Source organism: Erythrolamprus reginae, chromosome 1 (genome assembly GCF_031021105.1).
Source record: "Erythrolamprus reginae isolate rEryReg1 chromosome 1, rEryReg1.hap1, whole genome shotgun sequence".
Lineage (NCBI taxonomy): Eukaryota > Metazoa > Chordata > Lepidosauria > Squamata > Dipsadidae > Erythrolamprus > Erythrolamprus reginae.
This window is the reverse complement of record NC_091950.1, coordinates 20,797,009-20,824,816: the sequence shown is the minus strand read 5'-3', so window position 1 is coordinate 20,824,816 and position 27,808 is coordinate 20,797,009. Positions and strand designations below refer to the sequence as shown.

General features: G+C 43.7%; 1 protein-coding gene across 2 annotated transcripts in view; it reads right to left on the bottom strand.

Moving 5' to 3' along the window:
* JSRP1 (junctional sarcoplasmic reticulum protein 1) overlaps nucleotides 1–20,337 on the bottom strand; it is a 30,933-nt gene extending 10,596 nt beyond the window's left edge. Inside the window, exons 1-3 of one of the 2 annotated variants that reach the window (XM_070746647.1) lie at nucleotides 20,049–20,337; nucleotides 7,219–7,357; nucleotides 2,944–2,993 (exon numbers count right to left, since the gene is read on the bottom strand). In XM_070746647.1, the coding sequence (XP_070602748.1) occupies nucleotides 2,944–2,993; nucleotides 7,219–7,357; nucleotides 20,049–20,084 (225 nt within the window). In that variant the 5' untranslated portion in view covers nucleotides 20,085–20,337. Of the gene's footprint in view, nucleotides 1–2,943; nucleotides 2,994–7,218; nucleotides 7,358–7,462; nucleotides 7,519–20,048 lie in introns of those variants that run through there. The other variant, XM_070746657.1, reaches the window with a different exon arrangement.
* Nucleotides 20,338–27,808: the final 7,471 nt, after the last annotated feature.

The following is a 27,808-nucleotide window of genomic DNA, read 5'->3' as shown; positions in this document are numbered from 1 at the left end:
TTCCCTCGATTTTCGCGGGTTCAAACTTCGCAGAACGTTTATACCACGGTTTTTCAAAAATATTAATTAAAAAATACTTCATGGTTTTTTCCCCTATACCACGGTTTTTCCCACCCAATAACGTCATATGTCAATGCCAAACTTTTGTCTGCCTTTAAAAAACATTTTTTTAAATAAACTTTAATAAATAAACATGGTGAGTAATAATCTAAATGGTTGCTAAGGGAATGGGAAATTGTAATTTAGGGGTTTAAAGTGTTAAGGGAAGGCTTGGGATACTGTTCATAGCCAAAAATAGTGTATTTACTTCCGCATCTCTACTTCGCGGAAATTCGACTTTCGCGGGCGGTCTCGGAACGCATCCCCCGCGAAAGTCGAGGGAACACTGTATTTCACTCTCCTTATTTCTAGGTTGTTTCTCTCCTTGATTAGTTTCCATCCATTGCTTCTTGTTCTAACTTCAGGTTGCATGAACACAGTTAGAGAACCACCCAGCCTTATAATCGAGAATGCATTTGGACCCATCTGTTTCCAAATCCCACAACCCAATTCTGTAGAGTTTCATTCAGTGAGGAAAATAATAGAGATGTACTTTAGTTCAACAGGATATTATTATTATTAATGCTACATATTATTGTTATTACAGAACAAAGCAATCTTGCATGAGAGACTCAGAGAGAAGGTCAAGCTTTTGCTAAGCATTTTAAAATCCAAGAGCCAAGGAATATATTTTCTGTATATATTATGGTTTGGACAATAAGTTTCTTTTCATGTGAGTTTGTTTGTGGCTGTGCTTCGCTGGAATTCCCGTCTCCTTGGCTACTTTTACTGTCTCCGATAAAATTCTCTGCTTTGTGAGTTCTCTATTTCAACTGCTTAGCGTGTAAGAATTGGAATGTATGGTGCTGTGACCATCACCAAGTCCAAAATTTAAAGTCAGGTTAAGGAAGTTACTATCAGCTCCTGTTGCACTGGCTGCTATGCTCCGTTAAATCCCCGTGTTTACCTTAACTCTAAATGCTTAACTTTTCTTCATCTTGAAAAAAAAAGCTGATGTCTGGATCATCAAGTAAAATGCACCATGAAAGTTTATTCTTCATTACCTAATTTATTATGGAAGGAAAAAAGACATACATTTGCACCTCGTGATGTCTCCTGCCAATTTAAGTTTTAAATATTGCACAGGTTGGATTCTCTGCCAAACTTCCTACAGCAAGACCTTTGAGGAAATGTTGTAAAAGTTCGTAAAGATACACCCAGCAAACATTTAAAGAAAGAGACAAAGAAGGGCCTTTTCAAGAGGTCTACAACCAGTACAAGAAGAAAGACAAAGTTGCAAATGACTTGGTCGAATGACTGCGGCTGGTCTGTTTGTGTCCATCAGCACTCAGCTTGGGAGGGCTCTTTGTCCTCAGCTGGCCTGGAGATTTAGGAGTTTGCTTGGCAACAATATTTGGAACAACTGACAATAGTTCCTGTCTTTATCAGACGTTGAAGGAAGAAGTTCTGAACCCAACACAAATGATGGACTTGTGCTATCAAGAGGTGCAAAAAACCCAAGAGTCACTCAACAATGAGATGAGTGACATATACTGTATTTTTCGGAGTATAAGACGCACCTAAAAGAGGCTGAAAATTTGGGTGCATCTCATTCATTCATTCATTCATTCATTTCTTAATTATTGGATTTGTATGCCGCCCCTCTCCGCAGACTTGGGGCGGCTAACAACAGTAATAAAACATAACAATAAGGGGCGGCATACAAATCTAATAAATTATTATTATTATTATTATTATTATTATTATTATTATTATTATTATACTAAAAACAGTTAAAAACCCCTTAATATAAAAAACCAAACATACATACAGACATACCATGCATAAAATTGTAAAGGCCTAGGGGGAAAGGGAATCTCAATTCCCCCATGCCTGGCGGCAGAGGTGGGTTTTAAGCAGCTTACGAAAGGCAAGGAGGGTGGGGGAAATTCTAATCTCTGGGGGGAGTTGGTTCCAGAGGGCCGGGGCCGCCACAGAGAAGGCTCTTCCCCTGGGTCCCACCAAGTGACATTGTTTGGTTGACAGGACCCGGAGAAGACCCACTCTGTGGGACCTAACTGGTCGCTGGGATTCGTGCAGTAGAAGGTGGTCCCTGAGATATTCTGGTCCAGTGCCATGAAGGGCTTTATAGGTCATAACCAACACTTTGAATTGTGACCGGAAACTGATCGGCAACCAATGCATATTTGGGAAAGCCCATGATTGCTCTCGCAGCTGCATTCTTATACTCCGAATGTAGCTTTTTCGAAGCTTTTTTTTTTTTTAACCCTAACAAGGTGCTAACAATTTTGCCGACTTGCAGGATTTTTTTCATTGCTTCCCTGAAGTTTTTTTTTCTAGTCCTAAATCTTTGCAGGCTTGTTTTTATTGCTATTCCGCCCAAAAAGGGGTTTTTTCCCCCATCCCTAACCAGGGGATAAAATGATGTGCTTAAGCTGACCAGACTAAGGATGGTAGCCAGATGAACACCTGGGAGGTAGATCCCCCCCCATTTTCCTCCCCCCCAGTTAAGTTGTGTCTTATACTCCAGTGCCACTTATACTCCAAAAAATACAGTAAATGTAAAAATTACATAAATAATAATAATTTAAAACAACCCAGACAGCTCAGAAATGCAGGGAAGGATATTAATTGAGTCCCATAATTTAACAAGAGGTCAAATTCTCTTGCTTGTCATACTATTTCCCAGGTGTTTTATTTGGATAGAATTAGTTGCCTATCGCAAATAATAATGTAATAATCATTTGGTCTTGAGGCAAATATCAGGAGTTAGAAGCAAACATGTCTGGTTCAGAGTCTTTAAGACTTGGAGAGAAACCTCAAGGCTTGTCTTGTGTCTTGTGAAGCAACTTTTAAAACATGCCTCGACACTCAGCTACTTACGTTTGTGCTTCCATTCACTTCTTCTTGACTTGCAGGTAGTATCTTGGCATCTGTTAAAACACACCCATCCCTGCATTTATTCATGGTTTTCATTTATTGTGCTTATATTTCAGTTTTCTTTTGTCAGCTCAGAGCAATTTTCATTGCTTTCCTTCATTCAAGCATGAAGAGGCTGTCTTTTTGTGCCCGCTCCATAAAGGGATACACACTGATAACAGATTGATTTACTGTACATTATCCATATACAGTGTTCCCTCGATTTTCGCGGGTTCAAACTTCGCGGAATGTCTATACCACGGTTTTTCAAAAATATTAATTAAGAAATACTTTGTGGTTTCCCCCCCTATACCATGGTTTTTCCCACCCGATGACATTATATGTCATTGCCAAACTTTCGTCTGCCTTTAAAAAACATTTTTTTAATAAACTTTAATAAGTAAACATGGTGATTAATAATCTACATGGTTGCTAAGGGAATGGGAAATTGTAATTTAGGGGTTTAAAGTGTTAAGGGAAGGCCTGGGATACTGTTCATAGCCAAAAATAGAGTATTTACTTCCGCATCTCTACTTCGCGGAAATTCGACTTTCGCGGGTGGTCTCGGAACGCATCCCCCGCGAATATCGAGGGAACACTGTATATATATACATACATACATACATACATACATACATACATACATACATACGTATGTATCAAATGTTTTAGATACATACAGAATATAGTTGTCAGCTATGAATAAATTAACTGCCTTGAAATGGTCCTGGGTTGGGCCTAGATTTCTGGCGACGTTTCGACGAGGTCCTTCTTCTGTGTTCGCCCTAGAAGAAGCACAGAAACACCAGCCTGAAGATGACGAGTGGGACCTCGTCGAAACGTCGCCAGAAATGTCCAAATCCTACACGGGAAGAAACCCGAATATACCAAGACTGTCATATATATACAAATCCAATATAAATTAAAAATGAAATTTAAAACCCATAAATATTAAAAACAATCATTACTGCACAATCATACCATTCTCATGTATTACAGTCAGGAAAAAAAGGTGGTAGTGGGGAGAAGAGATAATTATTCCCCCCATGCCTGGCAACATAGATAGGTCTTCAACATCTTGCAGAAGGCGGGAAGAGTAGGGGCAATTTGAATCTCCGGGGGAGTTGGTTCCAGAGGGCCGGGGCCGCCACGCAGAAGGCCCTTCCCCTGGGTCCCGCCAGATGGCATTGTTTAGTCGACGGGACCCGAAGAAGGCCAATTCTGTGGGACCTGATTGGCCGCTGGGATTCGTGCGGCAGAAGGCAGTCTTGCAGGTATTCTGGTCTGATGCCATGTAGGGCTTTATAGGTCATTACCACCACTTTGAATTGTGACCGGAAACTGATCGGCAACCAGTGCAGGCCGTAGAGTGTTGACAAAATGTGGGCAGATCTTGGAAGCCCCATGATAGCTCTCGCGGCTGCATTCCGCACGATCTGGAGTTTCCGAACACTTTTCAAAGGTAGCCCCATGTAGAGAGCATTGCAGTAGTTGAACCTTGAGATGATGAGGGCATGAGTGACTGTGAGCAGTGACCCCCGGTCCAGTGACCCCCAGTCCTTGGACTTTGAGTTCTTAGAACTTAGAATCATAGCATTGGAAGGACCTTAGAGGTCTTATAGTCCAACCCCCTGCCCAAGCGGGAGACCCTATACCAGTGATGGTGAACCTATGGCACGAGTGCTACATGTGGCATGTGGACCCATATCTGCTGGCACAGGAGCTGTTGCCCTAGCTCAGCTCCAACGTGCATGTGTGTGCCAGCCAGCTGACTTTTGGCTCACACAGACGCTCTGAGAAGGTGTTTTTGGCTTCCAGAGAGCCTCCAGGGGGATGGGGGAGGACATTTTTACCCTCGCCCGGCTCCAGGGAAGCCTTGGAGCCTGGGGAGGGTGAAACACGAGCCTACTGGGCCCACCAGAAGTTGGGAAACAAGCTGTTTCTGGCCTCCAGGGGGCCTCCAGGAGGGTGGGGGAAGCTGTTTTTGCCCTCCCAGGCATTGAATAATAATAATAATAATAATAATAATAATAATAATAATAATAATAATAATAATAATAATAATTATTATTATTATTATTATTATTATTATTATTATTATTATTATTATTATTATTATTATTATTATTTATTAGATTTGTATGCCGCCCCTCTCCCTAGACTCAGGGCGGCTCACAACAACAATAAAACAATGTATAACAAATCTAATAATTTAAAATCACTAAAAACCCCTTATTAAAGATTATCTAGGTCCTCAGCAGTCAGGATTCAGGCCCGGCTACAGCACGGAAACTGCTTTGGTCGCGCTGATGGATGATCTCTGGCGGGCCCGGGACAGGGGTTTATCCTCTGTCCTGGTGCTTCTTGACCTCTCAGCGGCTTTCGATACCATCGACCATGGTATCCTTCTGCACCGGCTGGAGGGGTTGGGAGTGGGAGGCACTGTCCTTCAGTGGTTCTCTTCCTACCTCTCTGGCCGGTCGCAGTCGGTGTTAGTGGGGGGTCAGAGGTCGACCTCTAGGTTACTCCCTTGTGGGGTGCCTCAGGGGTCGGTCCTCTCCCCCCTACTATTTAATATCTACATGAAACCGCTGGGTGAGATCATCCTGGGGCATGGGGTGAGGTATCATCAGTATGCAGATGATACCCAGCTTTACATCTCCACCCCTTGTCCAGTCGGCGAAGCAGTGGAAGTGATGTGCCGGTGCTTGGAGGCTGTTGGGGTCTGGATGGGTGTCAACAGACTCAAACTCAACCCGGATAAGACGGAGTGGCTGTGGGTTTTGCCTCCCAAGGACAATTCCATCTGTCCATCCATCACCCTGGGGGGGGAGTCACTAACCCCCTCAGAGAGGGTCCGCAACTTGGGCGTCCTCCTCGATCCACAGCTCACATTAGAGAAACATCTTTCAGCTGTGGCGAGGGGGGCGTTTGCCCAGGTTCGTCTGGTGCACCAGTTGCGGCCCTATTTGGACCGGGAGTCACTGCTCACAGTCACTCATGCCCTCATCACCTCGAGGCTCGACTACTGTAACGCTCTCTACATGGGGCTACCTTTGAAAAGTGTTCGGAAACTTCAGATCATGCAGAATGCAGCTGCAAGAGCTATCATGGGCTTTCCTAAATTTGCCCATGTCACACCAACACTCCGCAGTCTGCATTGGTTGCCGATCAGTTTCCGGTCACAATTCAAAGTGTTGGTTATGACCTATAAAGCCCTTCATGGCACCGGACCAGAATACCTCCAGGACCGCCTTCTGCCGCACGAATCCCAGCGACCAATTAGGTCCCACAGAGTTGGCCTTCTCCGGGTCCCGTCAACTAAACAATGTCGTTTGGCGGGACCCAGGGGAAGAGCCTTCTCTGTGGCGGCCCCGACCCTTTGGAATCAACTCCCCCCAGATATCAGAGTTGCCCCCACCCTCCTAGCCTTTCGTAAGCTCCTTAAAACCCACCTCTGTCGTCAGGCATGGGGGAATTGACATGTTCCTTCCCCCTAGGCTTATAAAATTTGTGTATGGTATGCTAGTGTGTATGATTGGTTTTTAACTTGTGGTGTTCTTAAAATTAATTTAATATTGGATTTGTCTTGTATTGCTGTTGCTGTGAGCCGCCCCGAGTCTGCGGAGAGGGGCGGCATACAAATCTGATTAAACTTAAGCTTAAACTTAAAAAGCAAAAAACATACACACAAACATACCATGCATAAACTGTATAGGCCTGGGGGAGATGTCTCAGTTCCCCTATGCCTGTCGGCAGAGGTGGGTTTTAAGAAGTTTACGAAAGGCAAGGAGGGTGGGGGCAATTCTAATCTCCGGGGGGAGCTGGTTCCAGAGGGTCGGGGCCGCCACACAGAAGGCTCTTCCCCTGGGTCCTTCCAAACGACATTGTTTAGTCGACGGGACCCGGAGAAGGCCAACTCTGTGGGATCTAACTGGTCGCTGGGATTCACTGGGATTCGAATTATGGGTGATCTGATAAAGTTTAATGGGAGAAGCTGAATTTGCTTAATGACCACCTAATTCACTTAACATATACTGTGATTCACTTAACAACCATAAAATCGGGCACTAGTCACCTAACAGTCACCTTTGCAGATCCCAGATGTAGAACTACCTCTCTCTGAAAGATCTGCTGGGCCCTGTTTCTACTAAATACATTTGAGAAGTCCTGTTTTCCTTAGCAGGCATGACACAGCAACAACACAAACCTCCACTCACATGCCAAACACAATCCTACCTTTTTTGTTGTGTTCTTTCAGATGACTGTGAATGCCTTCCTCCTTGGTGAAAAGCTCTTTCACAAAATCTGGGTGTTCTTCACTTTGTTCCAACTGCTCACAAGGACCTGTGGCCATATCACCCTCTTGGTATTCTGGCTAAGCAGATGGAAAAAGTAACACACAGGCCTTTAAGCGCCATTGAGATCTATATAATTGATCTTTTAATGCCATCTACACAATTTTGCTCATCTTATAAAATACCTAGAGATGAAGTTCAGTCATATGTTGGGTGGGCTTGAATACTTGCAATCAAGGAGGCAGAGGAAGGAATAAGGCTTTAAATTAAAAGGCAAAAAAGGTAATAATTAATTTTGAAAGTTAAGACATAGTAGTTAATTTGCCCAGGCGTTTGCCCAGGTTCGCCTGGTGCACCAGTTGCGGCCCTACTTGGACCAGGAGTCATTGCTCACAGTCACTCATGCCCTCATCACCTCGAGGCTCGACTACTGTAACGCTCTCTACATGGGGCTACCTTTGAAAAGTGTTCGGAAACTTCAGATCGTGCAGAATGCAGCTGCGAGAGCAATTATGGGCTTCTCTAAGTATTATTATTATTATTATTATTATTATTATTTATTCGATTTGTATGCCACCCCTCTCCGAAGACTCGGGGCGGCTCACAGCATGTAACAACAAATCATAAATAATCCAACAATTTTTAAAATGTTTAAAGATTTAAAAGACCCCATATACTAACAGACATACACACACGCATACCATATATAAATTAAACATGCCCATATCACTCCAAAACTCCGCGGTCTGCATTGGTTGCCGATCAGTTTCCGGTCACAATTCAAAGTGTTGGTTATGACCTATAAAGCCCTTCATGGCACCGGACCAGAATATCTCCGGGACCGCCTTTTGCCGCACGAATCCCAGCGACCGGTTCGGTCCCACAGAGTTGGCCTTCTCCAGGTCCCGTCGACTAAACAATGTCGTATGGCGGGACCCACGGGAAGAGCCTTCTCTGTGGCGGCTTCGACCCTCTGGAATCAGCTCCCCCCTGATATTAGGATTGCCCCCACCCTCCTTGCCTTTCGCAAACTTCTTAAAACCCACCTCTGCCGTCAGGCATGGGGGAACTGAAACATCTCCCCCTTGCCCATGTTGTTTTGGTGTTAGATTGATTGTATGCGTGTTTTTTTAATATTCTGGGGCTGTTTTTTATGAATTTTTTAGTTTAAAATTGTAATTGGATTGGTGGGTATTGGATTTGTTATTATGTACTGTTTTTACCCTGTTGTGAGCCGCCCCGAGTTTGCGGAGAGGGGCGGCATATAAATCCAATAAATCTAATCTAATCTAATCTAATTTAAAAAATAGAAATTAATTGTTGGTAGACCCAGGAGACAAAACTAGTGTCAGGCCGAAACCATCATGTGACGTTAGAGATTTTGGCCTGCTACAGTAGAATAGTATTATGGGAACTGGGAGGGGTAGTTGCATGAGAGGGAATGTTACTAGCCACAACAAATTCCTTTCTTAGAGTCCAAGGTCATCTTTTGTTCTGCACCAGCGGATGTAAGGAGGAGGTCGGTGAAATCCCTACTCTTGGACTGGTCCTCGTGATGAACTTGGGGGTGTGGAGATGGGGAACTGGAAGGAACTGGAAGGAAGCAGTGTGCCAATCTCCCAGAAAAAAATAAGGGAGAAAAGCCTGCAGGATTAAGACCACATTCTACATACAGCAACCCACACTATCTTCTACTTTAGAAACATAGAAACATAGAAGACTGACGGCAGAAAAAGACCTCATGATCCATCTAGTCTGCCCTTATACTATTTTTTGTATTTTATCTTAGGATGGATCTAAATTTATCCCAGGCATGTTTAAATTCAGTTACTGTGGATTTACCAACCACGTCTGCTGGAAGTTTGTTCCAAGGATCTACTACTTTTTCAGTAAAATAATATTTTCTCACGTTGCTTTTGATCTTTCCCCCAACTAACTTCAGATTGTGTCCCCTTGTTGTTGTGTTCACTTTCCTATTAAAAACACTTCCCTCCTGAACCTTATTTAACCCTTTGACATATTTAAATGTTTCGATCATGTCTCCCCTTTTCCTTCTGTCCTCCAGACTATACAGATTGAGTTCATGAAGTCTTTCCTGATATGTTTTATGCTTAAGACCTTCCACCATTCTTGTAGCCCGTCTTTGGACCCGTTCAATTTTGTCAATATCTTTTTGTAGGTGAGTTCTCCAGAACTGAACACAGTATTCCAAATGTGGTCTCACCAGCGCTCTATATAAGGGGATCACAATCTCCCTCTTATTGCTTGTTATACCTCTAGCTATGCAGCCAAGCATCCTACTTGCTTTTCCTACCGCCCGACCACATTGCTTACCCATTTTGAGACTGTCAGAAATCACTACCCCTAAATCCTTCTCTTCTGAAGTTTTTGCTAACACAGAACCGCCAATACAATACTTTGGCAAGATATAATAAATATGGATGTGAAAAACGCCCAGTTGGATCCAGATACTGAGTTTAATTATGGAAGATAGCACTTGTTGGCGCTGGACCCCTGTGAAAAATACGAGGAGGGGGAGGGGGAGGAGGGGAATGGTAAGTCTACTATAGATGATGGAATTGTATAAATGGGAAACAGAGACAAGACGGTTGAATTTTATATATTTACTGGATTCAATGTATATGGATAATCTAATTAACTTAAGTCTGTATAGTCTGGAGAACAGAAGGAAAAGGGGGGACATGATCGAAACATTTAAATATGTTAAAGGGTTAAATAAGGTTCAGGAGGGAAGTGTTTTTAATAGGAAAGTGAACACAAGAACAAGGGGACACAATCTGAAGTTAGTTGGGGGAAAGATCAAAGGCAACATGAGAAAATATTATTTTACTGAAAGAGTAGTAGATCCTTGGAACAAACTTCCAGCAGACGTGGTTGGTAAATCCACAGTAACTGAATTTAAACATGCCTGGGATAAACATATATCCATTGTAAGATAAAATACAGGAAATAGTAAACGGGCAGACTAGATGGACCATGAGGTCTTTTTCTGCCGTCAGTCTTCTATGTTTCTAGTACATAACTGATTAGACAGCAATAGACCAAAGCTAGTTGGTTTTTGAGAAGATGTGCTTTTCCAACTGGCTCCTATCTATTTTTTGCTGAGATCCCATGTTATTATTATTATTATTATTTTTTTACACTAAACAATAAATAAACTTTGGGCATTGACCTTTACCTTTTCCTTCCATTTCTTTATTTAAAATCTAGAACTCCCTTTGGAAAAAAATAAAAACCAGAAAGGCTCTGGAGAAGAATTTTCTCAGGTTTTAAAATAGCCATTGAGTTACTAGACATGCTTCATTCACACTTGGATACATAAAACCCAAGCCTCGCCTGCACAGTCATCCTTAAAGCCTCCGCACAGTTTTCTAAGAATAGGGATATGAAATCAAGTATCCTGGCCTGCGTCCAGTCTGAGAAATGCCATTCTGATTTGGCCACCTATCAAAACATTCATCAACCAAGCAGGGTTTAATAAAGACGAGGCTGTGGGTTTTTTTTCTTTTTCAACATTTAAGCTGTGCAACGTAGGTGAATCTGAACAGTTCTCTAAAAGATTTTTTTTTAAAATCCTGCCTTTATTTATTTTACAAATAAATAAGGTGATGAATGTACCTAATACACCTTCCCTAACTAAATTCCACCGGTGAGGTGGATTGACATGAGAGAGGCGGGACTAGAACTAAGGCGGGACTAGAACTAAGGCGGGACTAGAACTCACTGTCCTCTATTGATTGGTCCAAAGTTACCCAACCAGCTTTCATGCCTATGACGGGACAAGGACTCAGTATTGTGATAATTAGCCCATAGTCACCTAGTGAGCTTTCGCGCCTTAAAGTGTGAACTAGAACTCACAATCTCCTGGTGCCTTAATCACGAGATCAAACTTGGCTTTCCATTATTATTAGTTTTGTACTTTGCTTAAAACTAGACAATAAGTTCCAAACGTAGTAGGTTGTAACCAGGCTAGAGTTCCCAAATTTTTTACTACCAACTGTGGATGTGGCTTATTTTATGGGTGTGGCTTGATGGTCATGTGACTGGGTGGGAGTGGCTTGTCAACGATGTGACTGGGTGGGAGTGGCTTGATGGTCATGTGATGAGGTGGGAGTGGCTTGACAATGTGACTGGGGGGCTTAAAGTTAATGTGACTGGGTGGGAGTGGCTTACCAACCATGTGACTGAGTGGGGATGGCTTGCCAGCCATATGACCAGATGGGGGTGGCTTAGAGGTCATGTGACCGGGTGGGTTGTAACCCAGGTCCTCAAGGAGACCCATCTCCAGAACCATGTCATTCACACTTGCTACACAATAACAGAGTTGGAAGGGATCTTAAGACATCTAGTTCAACCGCCTGCTCAAGCAGGAAGCCCTATATTATATTAATATTAGATTTCTGCCATTATAATATTGTTTTTATCATTGTTGTGAGCCGCCCCGAGTCTTCGGAGAGGGGCGGCATACAAATCTAATAAATAATAATAATAATAATAATAATAATAATAATAATAATAATTATTATTATTATTATTATTTCTAACAGATGGCTGTCCAGTCTCCTTTTGGAAGCCTCCAGTGAAGGAGCACCCACAACTTCTGAAGGCAACTTCTGTCCCATGTCTTGATTATTCTGACCGTCAGAAATTTTCTCCTGCTTGAATCTCTCCTGGATCACTTTCCATCCCTTGTTCCTTGTCTGGCCTTTGGGTGCTTTGGAAAATAACTTGACACCCACCCCTCCTCTCTCTGGCAGCCCGTCAACTCTGCTTCTGTAATAGGAATGACCAATTGCTCCCCATTGTAGAAACTCTGGAGAAGGTGCAAAAAAGAGCAACCAAGATGATTAATGGATTGGAAACCAAGACTTACGAAGAGAGACTGAGGGAACTGGGCATGGATAGCCTAGAGAAAAGGAGGGCCAGAGTGGACATGATAGCAGTCTACAGGTATACGAGGGGATGTCAGAGCGAGGAGGGGATCACTTTATTCTTCAAGGCACCAGAGGGCCGGACGAGGAACAACGGCTGGGAGCTGACCAAGGAGAGATTCAACATGGAGATAAGGAGGAACTTCCTGACGGTCAGAGCGATCAACCAATGGAACAACCTACCAGCGGACGTTGTGAACTCCAACACTCTGGACATTTTTAAGAGAAGATTGAACTGCCACTTGACGGGTGTACTATAGGGTTCCTGCTTGGGCAGGGGGTTGGACTCGATGGCCTTCATGGTCCCTTTCAACTCTAACAATAAATAAACTTGGAATGACTTGTCCTTAAAGTAAGCAATTGGAAAATAGCACAGGCAGAAGACAAATCCAGTAGAACTATTAAAGGAGCTGCAGGGTGTGTGAATGTTTAACCATATGGACCTAATAGCGTGGGTAAATGCCTAATTGTATTAAGCTTTATCTAATTATTTAAAAGCTAAACCACAAACAGAGCGACTGCGGTGAAAAACAATGCTTAGCATGTCCTTGACATATTTGCAAACATCAAATAGGAAAATAAATTATGTTGGTTTTTTTATAAAAGACAGTGATGGCGAATCATTTTTGGCTTGAATGCCAAAAGGGTGCATGCGCATGCGATAACGCGCAAGCGTGTACTCACACCCATAATGCAATGCCCTCCCCCTGTGCATGCGCACAACTCCCCCGTGCTGCCCTCCCAAACATGCACTCAGGCCTCACTGAAGTGTCCAGATTAGGCCCATTGGGCTGTTTTTCACTCTCCCCTAGCAGTAATGGGTTGCAGCCGGCACAGCTGGGAACGGGGCTCCGGTAGCGGTAATTGAGACGTGCATGTATCTCTGCACCTCCAGTGCGTGCACGCGTGCACCCATGTGACATTTGGCTTCTGCGCATGCACAATAAGCAAAATCTCACACGAAGACGCTCTCGGTGTGAGATTTTGCTTATTTTTTATTTATTTATTTATTTATTTATTCATTCATTCATTCATTCATTCATTCATTCATTCATTCATTCATTCATTCATTTATTTTGTATGCCGCCTCTCTCCGTAGACTTGGGGCGGCTCACAGCAATGGCAGAGAACAATGTAAAATACAAATCTAATATTTTAAAAAAACTAAAAAACCCATAATTTAAAAAACATACACACAACATACAATACATAAACTATATAGGCCTGGGGAAGATGTCTCAATTCCCCCATGCCTGATGGCAGAGGTGGGTTTTAAGGAGTTTACGAAAGGCAAGGCGGGTGGGGGCAATCCTAATCTCCTTGGGGAGCTGGTTCCAGAGGGTCAGGGCCGCCACAGAGAAGGCTCTTTCCCTGGGTCCCGCCGGACGACATTGTTTAGTCGATGGGACCCGGAGAAGGCCAACTCTGTGGGACCTAACTGGTCGCTGGGATTCGTGCGGCAGAAGGCGGTCCCGGAGATATTCTGGTCCGATGCCATGAAGGGCTTTAAAGGTCATAACCAACACTTTGAATTGTGACCGGAAATTGATCGGCAACCAATGCAGGCTGCGGAGTGTTGGTGAAACATGGGCGTACTTAGGGAAGCCCATGATTGCTCTCGCAGCTGCATTCTGCACAATCTGAAGTTTCCGAACACTCTTCAAAGGTAGTCCCATGTAGAGAGCGTTACAGTAGTTGAACCTCGAGGTGATGAGGGCATGAGTGACTGTGAGCAGTGAGTCCCGGTCCATGATTTTCAGTGGTTCTGCGCATGCAGAAAAGTGAAAACTGTTCGGAAACTTCAGATCGTGCAGAATGTGGCTGCGAGAGCAATCGTGGGCTTTCCTAGATATGCCCATGTCTCGTCAACACTCCGCAGCCTGCACTGGCTGCCGTTCAGTTTCCGGTCACAATTCAAAGTATTGGTTATGACCTATAAAGCCCTACATGGCATCGGACCGGAATACCTCTGGGACCATCTTCTGCCGCACAAATCCCAGTGACTGATTAGGTCCCACAGAGTTGACCCTCTCCGGGTCCCGTCGACTAAACAATGTCATCTGGTGGGACCCAGGGGAAGAGCCTTCTCTGTGGCGGCCCCGACTCTTTGGAATCAACTCCTCCCGGAGATTAGGACCTATGTCGCTAGGCATGGGGAAATTGATATACCCCTCGGCTGTTCTGTTTTATGTATGATTTGTTTGGATTGCATAATTGTTTTTTTAATAAGGGTTTCAAATATTGTTTTTAATATTGGATTTGTACATTGTATTGTTTGTTGTGAGCCGCTCTGAGTCCTCGGAGTGGAGCGGCATAAAAATCTACTAAATTATTATTATTAAATGATGATTAAAGAAATCGCTGAAAATCGGTGGAATTTCTCTCGCGCTAGCATCCTCACGCGAGATTTGGCTTGCTGCATATGCGTAGAAGCCAAATCTCGCGCCAATGGGCATGCACACGCCCGCGACGATCCCAGAAAGTGTACCGGTAGTAGCCAGTAAGTGGACCCCCGCCTGGTCCCTAGGGTTCTGGAAAGCGTCCTAAAGCCTGGGGATGGCAAAAAGTGGCTGGATGGGCCAAACGGAAGTTTGAAAACATGGACTTCCGGTTTGCCTATTGGTGTTTGCACTCCGGAGGGCAAAAATAGCTTTCCCCAAGGCTGAAAATCAGCTGGCCAGAGCACGTATGTGAGCTGGAGTTGACCTAGGGCAGTGATGGCGAACCTATGGCACGGGTGTCACAAGTGGCACGCAGAGCCATATCTGCTGGCACGCGAGCCATTGCCCTAGCTTAGCTCCAATATGCATGTGTGTGCCGACCAGCTGATTTTTGGCTTTCACAGAGGCTTTGGTAGGGTGTTTTTGGCTTCTGGGGGGATGGGGGAGGACGTTTATACCCTCCTCCAACTCCAGGGAAGACTTTGGAGCCTGGGGAGGGCGAAACATGAGCCTACTGGGCCCCAGAGAAGTTGGGGAACAGGCCATTTCTGGTCTCCAGAAGGCCTTCAGGGAAGAAACCTGTTTTTACCCTACCCAGGCATTGAATTATGAGTGCGGGCACTTGCGCATGCGTGATAGCAATCATGTATGCTCTTTCGGCACCCGAGGGGAAAAGGGTTCACCATCACTGACATAGGGCAACACCTCGTGTATCCCCCCAATATGGTGTCGTGTACCACTTGTGGTACGCGTGCCATAGGTTTGCAATCACGGTTCTAGGATCTTTCTTGGCTTCAAGGTTTTCTAGTGCATCTATGTACATATGTTGAGGGTAGAATAGAATAGAATAGGAGGAATGGAATGGAATGGAATTCTTTATTGGCCAAGTGTGATTGGACACACAAGGAATTTGTCTTGGTGATTATGCTCTCAGTGTACATAAAATAAAATAAAGATACAGGGGTAGCAGTTATGATCCCACAGCTATTTTTCAAAATTAGAATGTAATTTGTTTTAATGTTTTTACTGGGCTAAGGCACATCTCCAGCTGGTGATGAGGAAGACGCAGAGGGAGAGGAGTTGGAATTGAGGAAAAGAAGGGGGAGTTAAGGGAGTTCTGCATGGGGATAGTTAGCAGTTGTGTGAGAAATCTTTAGTAAATTGTACACAGAGCTGTAGTTTTCCCCCATAATGCAGAACTGATATGCAAAAACTCCCACATTCTTTTTGCAGTGACAGGAAGTTTTCAGAGTTGGGGGAAAAAAAATTAGAAAGCAGCTGTCGACTGGCCAGATGTTGATAAACTGCTTCAGCATAAGGTATGTTTTTAGGGGTCTTTGTGGGGCGGAGGGGCTCACAGATAAGTAGTATAATAAGTTTTGCCTGCAGAGAATTGCAAAATAAGCCAGAAAGGTTTTTCCTAAAGAATCTGCTGCTAAGAAGAAACTATATAGTAGTACAATTGAGTTTCCTTCCTTCCTTCCTTCCTTCCTTCCTTCCTTCCTTCCTCTTTCTTTCTCTTCCTCCCTCCCTTCCCTTTTTTTCTTACATATAACTGTTTTATACCACTGAGTGGTCCACCCCATCATCTACCTATTACCTACCTACCTACCTATCTATCTATCTATCTATCTATCTATCATCTATCTATCATCTACCTACCTACCTACGAACCTATGAACCTACCGCCGTGAACGCCGAACCCGGAAGTTCGGCAAAAGTTTGGGTTCGGCATTTCTCGGCGGCACTTCTCGGCGGCCTCCTGAACCCGAACCCGAACTTTTGCCAAACTTTTCGGGTTCGGGTTCGGGAGAATGCCGAGGAGCCCCCTGGCTGTTTCAAAAGGTGACAGCCGAGTGGTGGCACCGGGTGGCGGCGCCCAGTGGAGCGCCGTTTTTGCGTTTTTGTTTCCTTGCAAGCATTAATCCCTTTTACATTGTTTCCCATGGGAAACATTGTTTCATCTTACGAACATTTCGCCTTACGAACCTCCTCCCGAAACCAATTAAGTTTGTAAGACGAGGTATCACTGTACTTGTATGACAAATAACTACCTACCTACCTACCTACCTACCTAACTAACTAACTAACTAACTAACTAACTAACTAACTAAATAAATAAATAAATAAATAAATAAATAAATGTACACCTGCCCCATTTTTGGGTATACTATAACCACAGACACGCGAAATTAGTTGCTATTTGCAGAATATAGATTAGAGTGGAGTATCCCAGAGAAGAAAGAGTCTGAGTTTCAAGTTTGAGGGAGATTTCTCTTGGATCCTGATGGGCTCATCGACTATCAGCACAGAGCAAAGCTTTGAGGATTCCTAGAGACAGGATCTAATCGCTTGCTAACACTTCGATAATGCCCTGGAATGATGATTTGTTGGCAGCATCTTCTGTGAGAAATTAGTAATTAGGTCCTGTTTGGAGGATTAGGGTGGGAATTTGGGGGCAGGGAAGTCCAATCTCACCACACCATGATAAGACAGAAGGCAGAAGGCCCATGTAGATTGGTACCTCTACCTACAATCGCCTCTATTTACGAACATTTCTAGATAAGGACCGGGTGTTCACATTTTTTTTGCCCTTTCTCAAGAACTATTTTCCACTTACAAACCCAAGCCTCCGAAACTGTAACCGGAAAAGGCAAAGAGAAGAATCCATGGGGCCTCTCTAGGAATCTCCTGGGAGGAAACAGCACCGGAAAAGGCAGGGAGAAGCCTCCGTGGGGCCTCTCTTGGAATCTCCTGGGAGGAAACAGGGCTGGAAAAGATGGGGAGAAGCCTCAGTGGGGCCTCTCTAGGAATCTCCTGGGAAGAAACAGAGCCAGAAAAGGCGTGGAGAAGCCTCCGTGGGGCCTCTCTAGGAATCTCCTGGGAGAAAACAGAGCCAGAAAAGGCAGGGAGAAGCCTCCGTGGGGCCTCTCTAGGAATCTCCTGGGAGGAAAGAGGGCTGGAAAAAGAGAGGAGAAGCCTCCGTGGGGCCTCTCTAGGAATCTCCTGGGAGGAAACAGGGCCTCCACCCTCCCTGTGGTTTCCCCAATCACATGCATTATTTGCTTTTACATTGATTCCTATGGGAAAAATTGCTTTTTCTTACAAACTTTTCTACTTAAGAACCTGGTCACGGAACGAATTAAGTTCGTAAGTAGAGGCACCACTGTATAACCAGTAGTAGGTTGCTACTGGAATGGTAAAGGATGCCGCATTGGTAGCAAAGGTTGAGCTTGCATGCAGCTTTGGGTGTCTTGCAAGTGCATGTGTGCATGCGTGCGTCCCAGCGAGATTGCTTCTGTGCATGCACAGGAAGCAAAATCTCTTGAGGGGACGTGCCTGCATGTAAGATTTTGGTGATTTTTTGTTTTTATGCATGCACAGGAGCAAAAAACCCAGCAAAATCTCACGCCTGTGTGCATCTTCGCACAAGATTTTGCTTCCTGCACATGCACAGAAGTGAAATCTAACTGGGATACATGCGTGCACACACAAAACACCCCAAGCTGCGCATGCACCGGAAGCAGGCGTAGGAACAATCCACCGGTAGCAGCGGTAGGAGCAATCTGTGGTAAGAACCATCCTTGCGGTTCTTAATTGGAGCCAACCAATCAATGATTTCAAGAGCACAGATTGAGCCTTGCTGATCCTCTCCTCAGCGAAGTCAATGTAATCCTAAATTGCATAAACGGAGGGATACAATCTAGGACTAGGAAGGTACTAATACCACTCTAGTTAGATTGTGTTAAATTAAGCAAATTAACATACAAATTACAGAATAAACAAAATAAAGACTGCTGATACAGTTTGGGGAAAATTAGTGCACTGCACACCAAGACAACTAAACACAAGAACAGTTTTTTCCCGAACGCCATCACTCTACTAAACAAATAATTCCCTCAACACTGTCAGACTTTTTACTAAATCTGCACTTCTATTTCTACTAGTTTTTTTTCATCATTCCTATCCTTTTCCTCCCACTTAGGACTGTATGACTGTAACTTGTTGCTTGTATCCTAAGATTTTTATTAATATTGATTGTTTCTTCATTGCTTATTTGACCCATATGACAATCATTAAGTGTTGTACCACATGATTCTTGACAAATGTTTCTTTTTCTTTTATGTACGCTGAGAGCATCTGCACCAAGACAAATTCCTTGTGTGTCCAATCACACTTGGAGACATGATAGCAGTGTTCCAATACTTGAGGGGCTGCCACAGAGAGGAGGGGGTCAGGCTGTTTTCCAAAGCACCAGAAGGTCAGACAAGGAATAATGGATGGAAGCTGCTCTTTTATGCACCTGTTCTACTTTGACCACACTTTCTGAAATCGTGGAGCCCAGAACTTGATGCGGTCTTTGAGAGGTGCTTTCCAAAGCACCAGAGAGCCAGACAAGGAGCAACAGTTGGAAGCTGTCCAAGGAGAGATACAACCTGGAAATAAGGAGGAACTTTCTGACAGTCAGAGCGATCAACCAGTGGAATGGCCTGCCACTGGAGGTTATGAGAGCTCCAACACTTGAGACTTTCAAATTGGATTGCCATTTATCTGAAATGGTGTACGGACTCCAGTTTGAATGGCGGGTTGGACTAGATGACCCACAAGGTCCCTTCGAACTCTAATAATATTCTAATAATCTAATTAATCTAATCTAACGTCCTTCTCCAGCCTGTATAAGACCTGCCCACCCTCTACGAACTGCAACGCATATACAGCTATACATTATGGTCAGCACCATTAATTCAAATGCGCGACTTGGAATCCTATGCGATTCCCTTTCTGTGAACAGGAATGTCACAAAACTGTAGATGCGAATCCTACAAGGGGTAGACAGTAGGATTTCGGAAATAACCGAGGGACCTCTTTCCAAATTGGTTTAAACCAGCTTTATATGGCAGCTTGGTCTGAGGGTAGATCTCTCTCTGCGGGGACGCCTCTGTCCACTAGAGTTACAATCAGTTGTAATTTACACTTAGGAAGAAGCTCTGTGAGTCGGGGGGGGGGGGAGGACACAGCTGCTTGGACTCAAAAAGTGAGGCTTTGCAGGCACTTTGCCTATGCAATCAATTGCTTTCAGGGGATTTGGACAGTCCTAGTGGACAATGGATGTCTAGAAAAAGATATACAGCCTGCCAGCAAGACCTGTTATACACAAATCCATGCACCTTCCATTAATAACAACAGCCTTTGCTACTAAATAAGAGTAAAATGCCACCTGCCTTTTCTCTAAACCCGTTAACTGGCTTACAAACGGGCAGGATTTCCCCCTGCCTGCCTCCCCTCCCAAATTGTTCACCTGCTGTTCACTTTTATCCAGCCAGGGACAGCCCACTAAAGACCTGTGTTCAGCGTATCTCAATAGTAAAAGAAAATACCTTTTCAGCTTCATTGCTGTGTTTAGTTTCTCGCATAAACCAGCAAAGGGCAGCTCTCGGGGAGCCGAAGCGGGGCTTCTCAGAGGCTGCTGCTGACTCAACATCAAAGAGTCGTCCAAAAATAGTTTCCTTTCCTATCCAGGCAAAACCATGCAAAGCAGCCGGCTTGGACTACGGCCGGAGGTTTGCTCCGTCAGCCCTGGGGACCGCAGAACCCGACATGCGGAGGGATCCACACGGCCATCGGCAGTCGCGGCTTGGAGGTTTTGTTCAAACCCACATGCATAGGTCGATGTACCCTTTTAAAAAGCCAGGGAACCCCCGAAGATTAGAGGCAGATGCTCGCCCGCGGCATACCAGGGTTCAAATCGCACCGTCTGGGCTTCGACTTGTCGCCTGGATTAGGTGCCTTCTCTCTTCTCCCTCTTCAATCCACACAGCTGTAATGTACAGCAACAGGTGTTGGACCCTTTCCGAAGAAAAGATTAGCCAATCAAGGAGACGCTGCTACTTTTTCATTTCGTATTAAGACGTGGAGGTTGCTTTGCCCTGTGGGGATAATAAGGACAGGAGGCAGAAATAATTCTGCACAAACCAGCGCCAATGCTCCCTAATGGCAACAGTCTCAGGAATAACAGACTTGGAATGGGCCCTTAGAGCAGTGTTTTTCAACCAGTGTGCCGCGGCACACTAGTGTGCCGTGAGACATGGTCAGGTGTGCCGCGAAGCTCAGAGAGAGAAAGAAAACAAGAGAGAGAGAAAGAAAGCAAGAGAGACAGAGAGAAAGCAAGAGAGAGAGAAAAAGCAAGAGTGAGAGAGAGAAAGAAAGCAAGAGAGAGAGAAAGCAAGAGAGAGAGAAAATGAGAGAAAGAGAGAAAGAGAGAAAAAGCAAGAAAGATAAAAAGAAAGAGAATGAGAGAGAGAGAAAGAGAGAGAGAGAAAGAAAGAAAGAGAGAGAAAGAGAGAGAGGGAGGGAAGGTGGGAGAGAGAAAGAGAGCAAAAAAGAGGAAGGAAGAGAGAAAGAAAGGGATGAAGAGAGAGAAAAAAGAAAGGGAGAGAAAGAGGGAGGGAGAGAGAAATAGAGCGAAAGGAATAGAGAGAGAATTTTTTTGTCCAAACTTTTTTTACCCCTCCCCCCCCCGCTCAATGTGCCCCATGGTTTTGTAAATGTAAAAAATGTGCCGCGGCTCAAAAAAGGTTGAAAATCACTGCCTTAGAGGTCTCTGATTCCAACCAGCAGTGGGATAAAGCTGGTTCAGACTGGTTCAGGCGAACTGGTAGTTAAATTGCCCATTTTATTTATTGGATTTGTGTGCCGCCCCTCTCCGCAGATTTGTAAGTGCCGGGAAGCTTCTTAGGTCCAAAACAGGATGTGGATGCGATGGAGTGCCCCCCCATGGCCTGTTTTTGCTCCCAGGAGGCTGCAGTGAGGCCTACTAGGCCAAAAATAGGGTTATGGGGGGGTGGCGCCCCACACAGCCCATTTTTGCTCCCAGGAGGCTCCAAGGAGGCCTACTCGCAGAGTTCCACTCTAATACCGTTCTGTAACTTATAGAGTGGTCTAACTAAGACTTTATAGAGTGGAACTCTGGGAGTTGAAGTCCGCAAGTCTTGAAGTTGGCAAGGGTGGTGACCCCTGTTCTAAACCAGCTCATCAGACTGGAACCCACACTGCATTTCAGACATAAACACTCCAGAAAATATCCAGAGATACTTTACCAGAAGAGCCCTTCACTCCTCCACTCGCAACCGTATACCCTATGAAACCCGACTTACAATCCTAAGTTTAGAAAGCTTAGAACTACGTCGTCTTAAACACGATCTAAGCATAGCCCATAAAATCATATGCTACAATGTCCTTCCCGCCAATGACTACTTCAGGACGGTTCAACCACAACAACACATGAGCAAACAACAGATACAAACTTAATGTAAACCACTCCAAACTCGACTGCAGGAAATACAACTTTAGAAACCGAATAGTTGATGCATGGAACTCACTACCAGACTCTGTAGTATCATCTCCTAACCCCCAAAGCTTTACTCTTAGACTATCCACTGTTGACCTCTCCCGATTCCTAAGAGGTCAGTAAGGGGCGTGCATAAGTGTACCAGCGTGCCTTCTGTCCCCTGTCCTAATGTTTCTTTATATTTTTTACTAGTATCATGTATATGAATATTATTATATCTAATGTTTATTCTTATTTTTCTTTTTACTGGTATCATGTATATAAATATTATTGCATCTTTACCTACCTCCAATATGTACTTGACAAAACAAATAAATAAATAAAATAATAAATAATAGATAGGCAGGTCAGAAGCAGCCTTTAAAAGAGATGAGATGAAAGCATTAGAATATTGTTTCTCAAGCTCAACAGTTTTTAACACGTTTGGATTTCAACTTCCAAGCCCTCACCTTGTCCAAGCATGAAAATGATGAACCAAATGAAAACAACACATTTTCAGCTGTGGCGAGGGGGGCGTTTGCCCAGGTTCGCCTGGTGCACCAGCTGCGGCCCTATTTGGACCAGGAGTCACTGCTCACAGTCACTCATGACCTCATCACCTCGAGGTTCAACTATTGTAACCCTCTCTACATGGGGCTGCCTTTGAAAAGTGTTCGGAAACTTCAGATCGTGCAGAATGCAGCTGCGAGAGCAATCATGGGCTTCCCTAAATATGCCCATGTCACACCAACACTCCGCAGTCTGCATTGGTTGCCAATCAGTTTCCGGTCACAATTCAAAGTGTTGGTTATGACCTATAAAGCCCTTCATGGCACCGGGCCAGATTATCTCAGGGATCGCCTTCTGCCGCACGAATCCCAGCGACCAGTTAGGTCCCACAGAGTGGGCCTTCTCCGGGTCCCGTCAACTAAACAATGTCGGTTGGCGGGGCCCAGGGGAAGAGCCTTCTCTGTGGCAGCCCCGACCCTCTGGAACCAACTCCCCCCAGAGATTAGAATTCCCCCCACCCTCCTTGCCTTTCGTAAGCTCTTGAAAACCCACCTCTGCCATCAGGCATGGGGGAATTAAGATAATCTTTCCCCCTAGGCTTCTACAATTTATGCATGGTATGTTTGTATGTATGATTGGTTTTATAACAAGGGTTTTTAGCTGTTGTAGTATTGGATTTTTACATTCTGTTTTTTGTCACTGTTGTTAGCCGCCCCGAGTCCATGGAGAGGGGTGGCATACAAATCAAATCAAATCAAATCAAATCAAATCAAATCAAATCAAATCAAATCAAATCACTAGAGCCCTACTAACATCACAAAAACAGTGGACAGTGAAACAGGAAAAGGCCACCTCAGCCATTGAATCCAACTCCTTGCCCACGCTTGGGATCCACGTTAAAGAATCCATGACAGACGGCTGTCTGTCCTCCCATTCTAGGCCATCAGCTCCACAGTCAAACTGCTTTTGTCGTTAGGAAGTGGTGCAGATGGAATTGGTTCCCATTTTATACTGTGTTGTTCTGTGCCCTGCATGGCAGGAAAGGGCTCATACCTTTCACTGGGACATCTTATGGGTATTTAAAGCATGCTATCATATTCCCCCTCAGTTTCTCCTCCTCAGGGCTGAGCACAGCCAACAATATTTGATCTCTTCTCATAGGACTTGGTTCCCGGTCCATGATCATGTGTCTTGCTCTTTTATGAATCTGTTCTACTTTGACCACACTTTCTGAAACAGTGGAGCCCAGAACTTGGTGCAGTCTCTGAGGGGTGCTTTCCAGAGCACCAGAGAGCCAGACAAGGAACAACGGTTGGAAGTTGTCCAAGAAGAAGTGGAAATAAGGAGGAACTTTCTGACTGTGAGAGCGATCAACCAGTGGAACGGCTTGCTCGCAGAGGTGGTGAACATTCCAACACTACTGACCTTCAAGAAAAGACTGGAATTTATTTATTTTTATTTATTTATTTATTTATTTATTTATTTGTTTGTTTGTTTGTTTGTTTGTTTGTTTGTTTGTTCGTTCGTTCGTTCGTTCGTTCATTCATTCATTCATTTATTTATTGGATTTGTGTGCCGCCCCTCTCCAAAGATTCGGGGTGGCTAACAGCAATAATAACACAGCGTATAACAATAATCCAATACTAAAAACAATTAAAACCCATTATAATTTAAAAAAAACCCCAAACATACATACAGACATACCAAGCATAAAATTGTGAAGGCCTCGGGGGAAAGGGTATCTCAATTCCCCCATGCCTGGCGGCAGAGGTGGGTTTTAAGCAGCTTACGAAAGGGAAGGAGGGTGGGGGCAATTCTAATCTCTGGGGGGAGTTGGTTCCAGAGGGCCGGGGCCACCACAGAGAAGGCTCTCCCCCTGGGTCCCGCCAAGCGGCATTGTTTAGTTGACGGGACTCGGAGGAGACCCACTCTGTGGGACCTAACTGGTCACTGGGATTCGTGCAGCAGAAGGCGGTCCCAGAGATAATCTGGTCCGGTGCCATGAAGGGCTTTATAGGTCATAACCAACACTTTGAATTGTGACCGGAAACTGATCGGCAACTGGTGCTATTTGACTAGTGTGCTCTGGGTCTCCGGCATCAGCAGAGGGCTGGACTAGATAGCCTGCAAGGTCCCTTCCAACTCTAATAAGAAAGAAAGAAAGAAAGAAAGAAAGAAAGAAAGAAAGAAAGAAGAAAGAAAGAAAGAAAGAAAGGAAGGAAGGAAGGAAAATCTGACCAGGCCAGAACAGAGAAGAACTATTTGATCCCAATATTTGTAAATGATATATTTTTTGCTGAAGTGCCCTGAAAATACGTTTGTCTTGTTGAGATCTTTTTCATAAATTGAGCATGACTGTGTTGTTACTTTTAATTATGGGGATTTTAATATGTAATGTTATTTAGATTTCTACGTGTTGTGAGCCTCCCTGAGTCCCAGGAAAAGGGCAGCATAGAAATGAAATGAACGAAGGAATGAATAAATAAATAAATAAATAAATAAATAATGCTATGCCCTCCCCCTGAGCATCCTTGCAGAACCCCTCCTCTACTGCACATGTGTGTAGACCTCACTGAAGCCTGGGGAGGATGAAAAATGGCCCAATGGGCCTACTGGAAGTCCAGAGGCTTCAGTGAAGTCTACATGAAAAAGGCACAAAACATACTATTTAATAATACATATATTGGTTGCGGCCCGAATAGTATTCGCACAGAAATGGAAAGAAAACACAATACCAAAAGACACTGACGTATTTAAAAAAATTATAGAATGTGCAGAACTAGATATGATGACTAAACGTTTGAATAATCAAACTGAAACAGAATTTTATAAAATATGGGATAAAGTATATGACTGGTAGAATCTGGTGGGGGGACATGATCGAAACATTTAAATATATTAAAGGGTTAAATAAGGTCCAGGAGGAAAGTGTTTTTAATAGGAAAGTATACACAAGAACAAGGGGACACAATCTGAAGTTAGTTGGGGGAAAGATCAAGAGCAACATGAGGAAATATTATTTTACTGAAAGAGTAGTAGATCCTTGGAATGGTAGATAAATCCACAGGAACTGAATTTAAACATACCTGGGATAAACATATATCCATCCTAAGATAAAATACAGAAAATAGTATAAGGGCAGACTCGATGGACCATGAGGTCTTTTTCTGCAGTCAGACTTCTATGTTTCTATGTTTCTATCTTAAAAATAGTATTAATAATTAAACATATAAGAATATATAATTTTTTTGAAGAACTATAAGATAGAATGAAATAGTATATAGGATAATTAACTTAGAAGTGTATATCTTTTTCCTTTTTCTGTACAGTGGTCCCTCGATTTTCGCGGGTTCGAACTTCGTGAAACGGCTATACCACGGTTTTTCAAAAATATTAATTAAAAAATACTTTTCCCCCCCATGCCACGGTTTTTCCCGCCCGATGACGTCATACGTCATCGCCAAACTTTCGTACGATTTTAATAAATATTTTTTTTAATAAACTTTAATAAATAAACATAGTGAGTAATAATCTAAATGGTTGCTAAGGGAATGAAAAATTTTAATTTAGGGCTTTAAAGTGTTAAGGGAAGGCTTGGGATACTGTTCATAGCCAAAAATAGTGTATTTACTTCTGCATCTCTACTTCGCGGAAATTCGACTTTCGCGGGCAGTCTCGGAACGCATCCCCTGCGAAAATCGAGGGAACACTGTATTACTAATATTTTGTTTTTTCCTTGTTTTTTGTATAAGTATACCATACCTTAAAACATAAAGAAATTTCATTAATAAGTTTAATATTAAAAATATAGAGTTAAATTCAATAAGAATGTAATTTGCACGTGTGGCATTTCTGCATTGATGTGATAATAGTTAGGGTTTTTTATATTTCTGTATTAGTTAGACTTCTACGACAAGCGGAGCAGTGGCAGCTCCTTAAATGTTTAATGTTGTATGTCTTTGTCTGTCTTTTTGAAAAACAATAAAAATATTTACAAAAAAAAAGAAAAAGAAAAAGGCACAAAACGACCCAACAGGCCTATGGGAAGTTTGGAAATGAATATCCGGTAGGCTTGTTGGGCCATTTTTCACCCTCTCCAGGCTTCAGGAGACTTCCGTGAAGCTTGGGGAGGGTGAAAATGCCCTCCTCCCCCACCATCCAGAAGGCTGAAAATCAGTTGACATAGGGCAGGGGTAGGCAAAGTTGGCTCTTCTATGACATGTGGACTTCAACTCCCAGAATTCCTGAGCTAGTATGATTGGCTGAGAAATTCTGGGAGTTGAAGACCACAAGGCTTCAAGAGTTGTAAACCTAATCCTATGTAGCTTCTGCTCTGGCAATCTCACACTACTTACCAGAGCTTACAAAACTTTTGCCAGACCTATCCTCGAATACAGCTCATCTGTTTGGAACCCATATCGCATCTCAGACATTAACACCCTTGAAAATGTCCAAAGATACTTCACCAGAAGAGCCCTTCACTCCTCCACTCGAAATAGAATACCCTACGAGACTAGAGTTACAATCCTGGGCCTAGAAAGTTTCGAACTAAGACGCCATAAACAAGATCTAAGTATTGCCCACAAGATCATATGCTTCAACGTCCTGCCTGTCGGCGACTACTTCAGCTTCAACCACAACAACACAAGAGCACACACAACAGATTTAAACTTAATATTAACCGCTCCAAACCTGACTGTACAAAATATGACTTCAGTAACCGAGTTGTTGAAGCGTGGAACTTATTAGTGTCCATACTACTCCATAGTGTCATCCCCAAACCCCCAACACTTTACCCTTAGATTATCTACGGTTGACCTATCCAGATTCCTAAGAGGTCAGTAAGGGGCGAGTACAAGTGCACTAGAGTGCCTTCCGTCCCCTGTCCTATTACTCTCCTACATCTCCTATACCTTTCCTCTATTCCTATATCTCTTCTTCTATTCTTTCATTGATATGTTCTATTACTATACCTTCTTTTCTATTATTTCTTAGATATATTTTACTATGAGTATCTCCTCTATAACCTTCATCATGTATTTTACTATGTGTATATAGATATATACCCAGTAAAACCCTCAAAGCTTTGTGTGTCTTCAGATATGGCTCTGCATGCCACCTGTGGTGCACATGCCATAGGTTTGCCATTACAGGTCTAGTGCTTAACACCTCAAGCTAGAAAACAGAAAACTCTGAATTCTAGTCCTTCCTTTGGCATGAAAGCTGGCTAGATGTTTGTGTGCCAGTCATCGGGAGACTGTGAATTCCAGTTGCAGCTTGGGCATGAAAACCAACTTATGA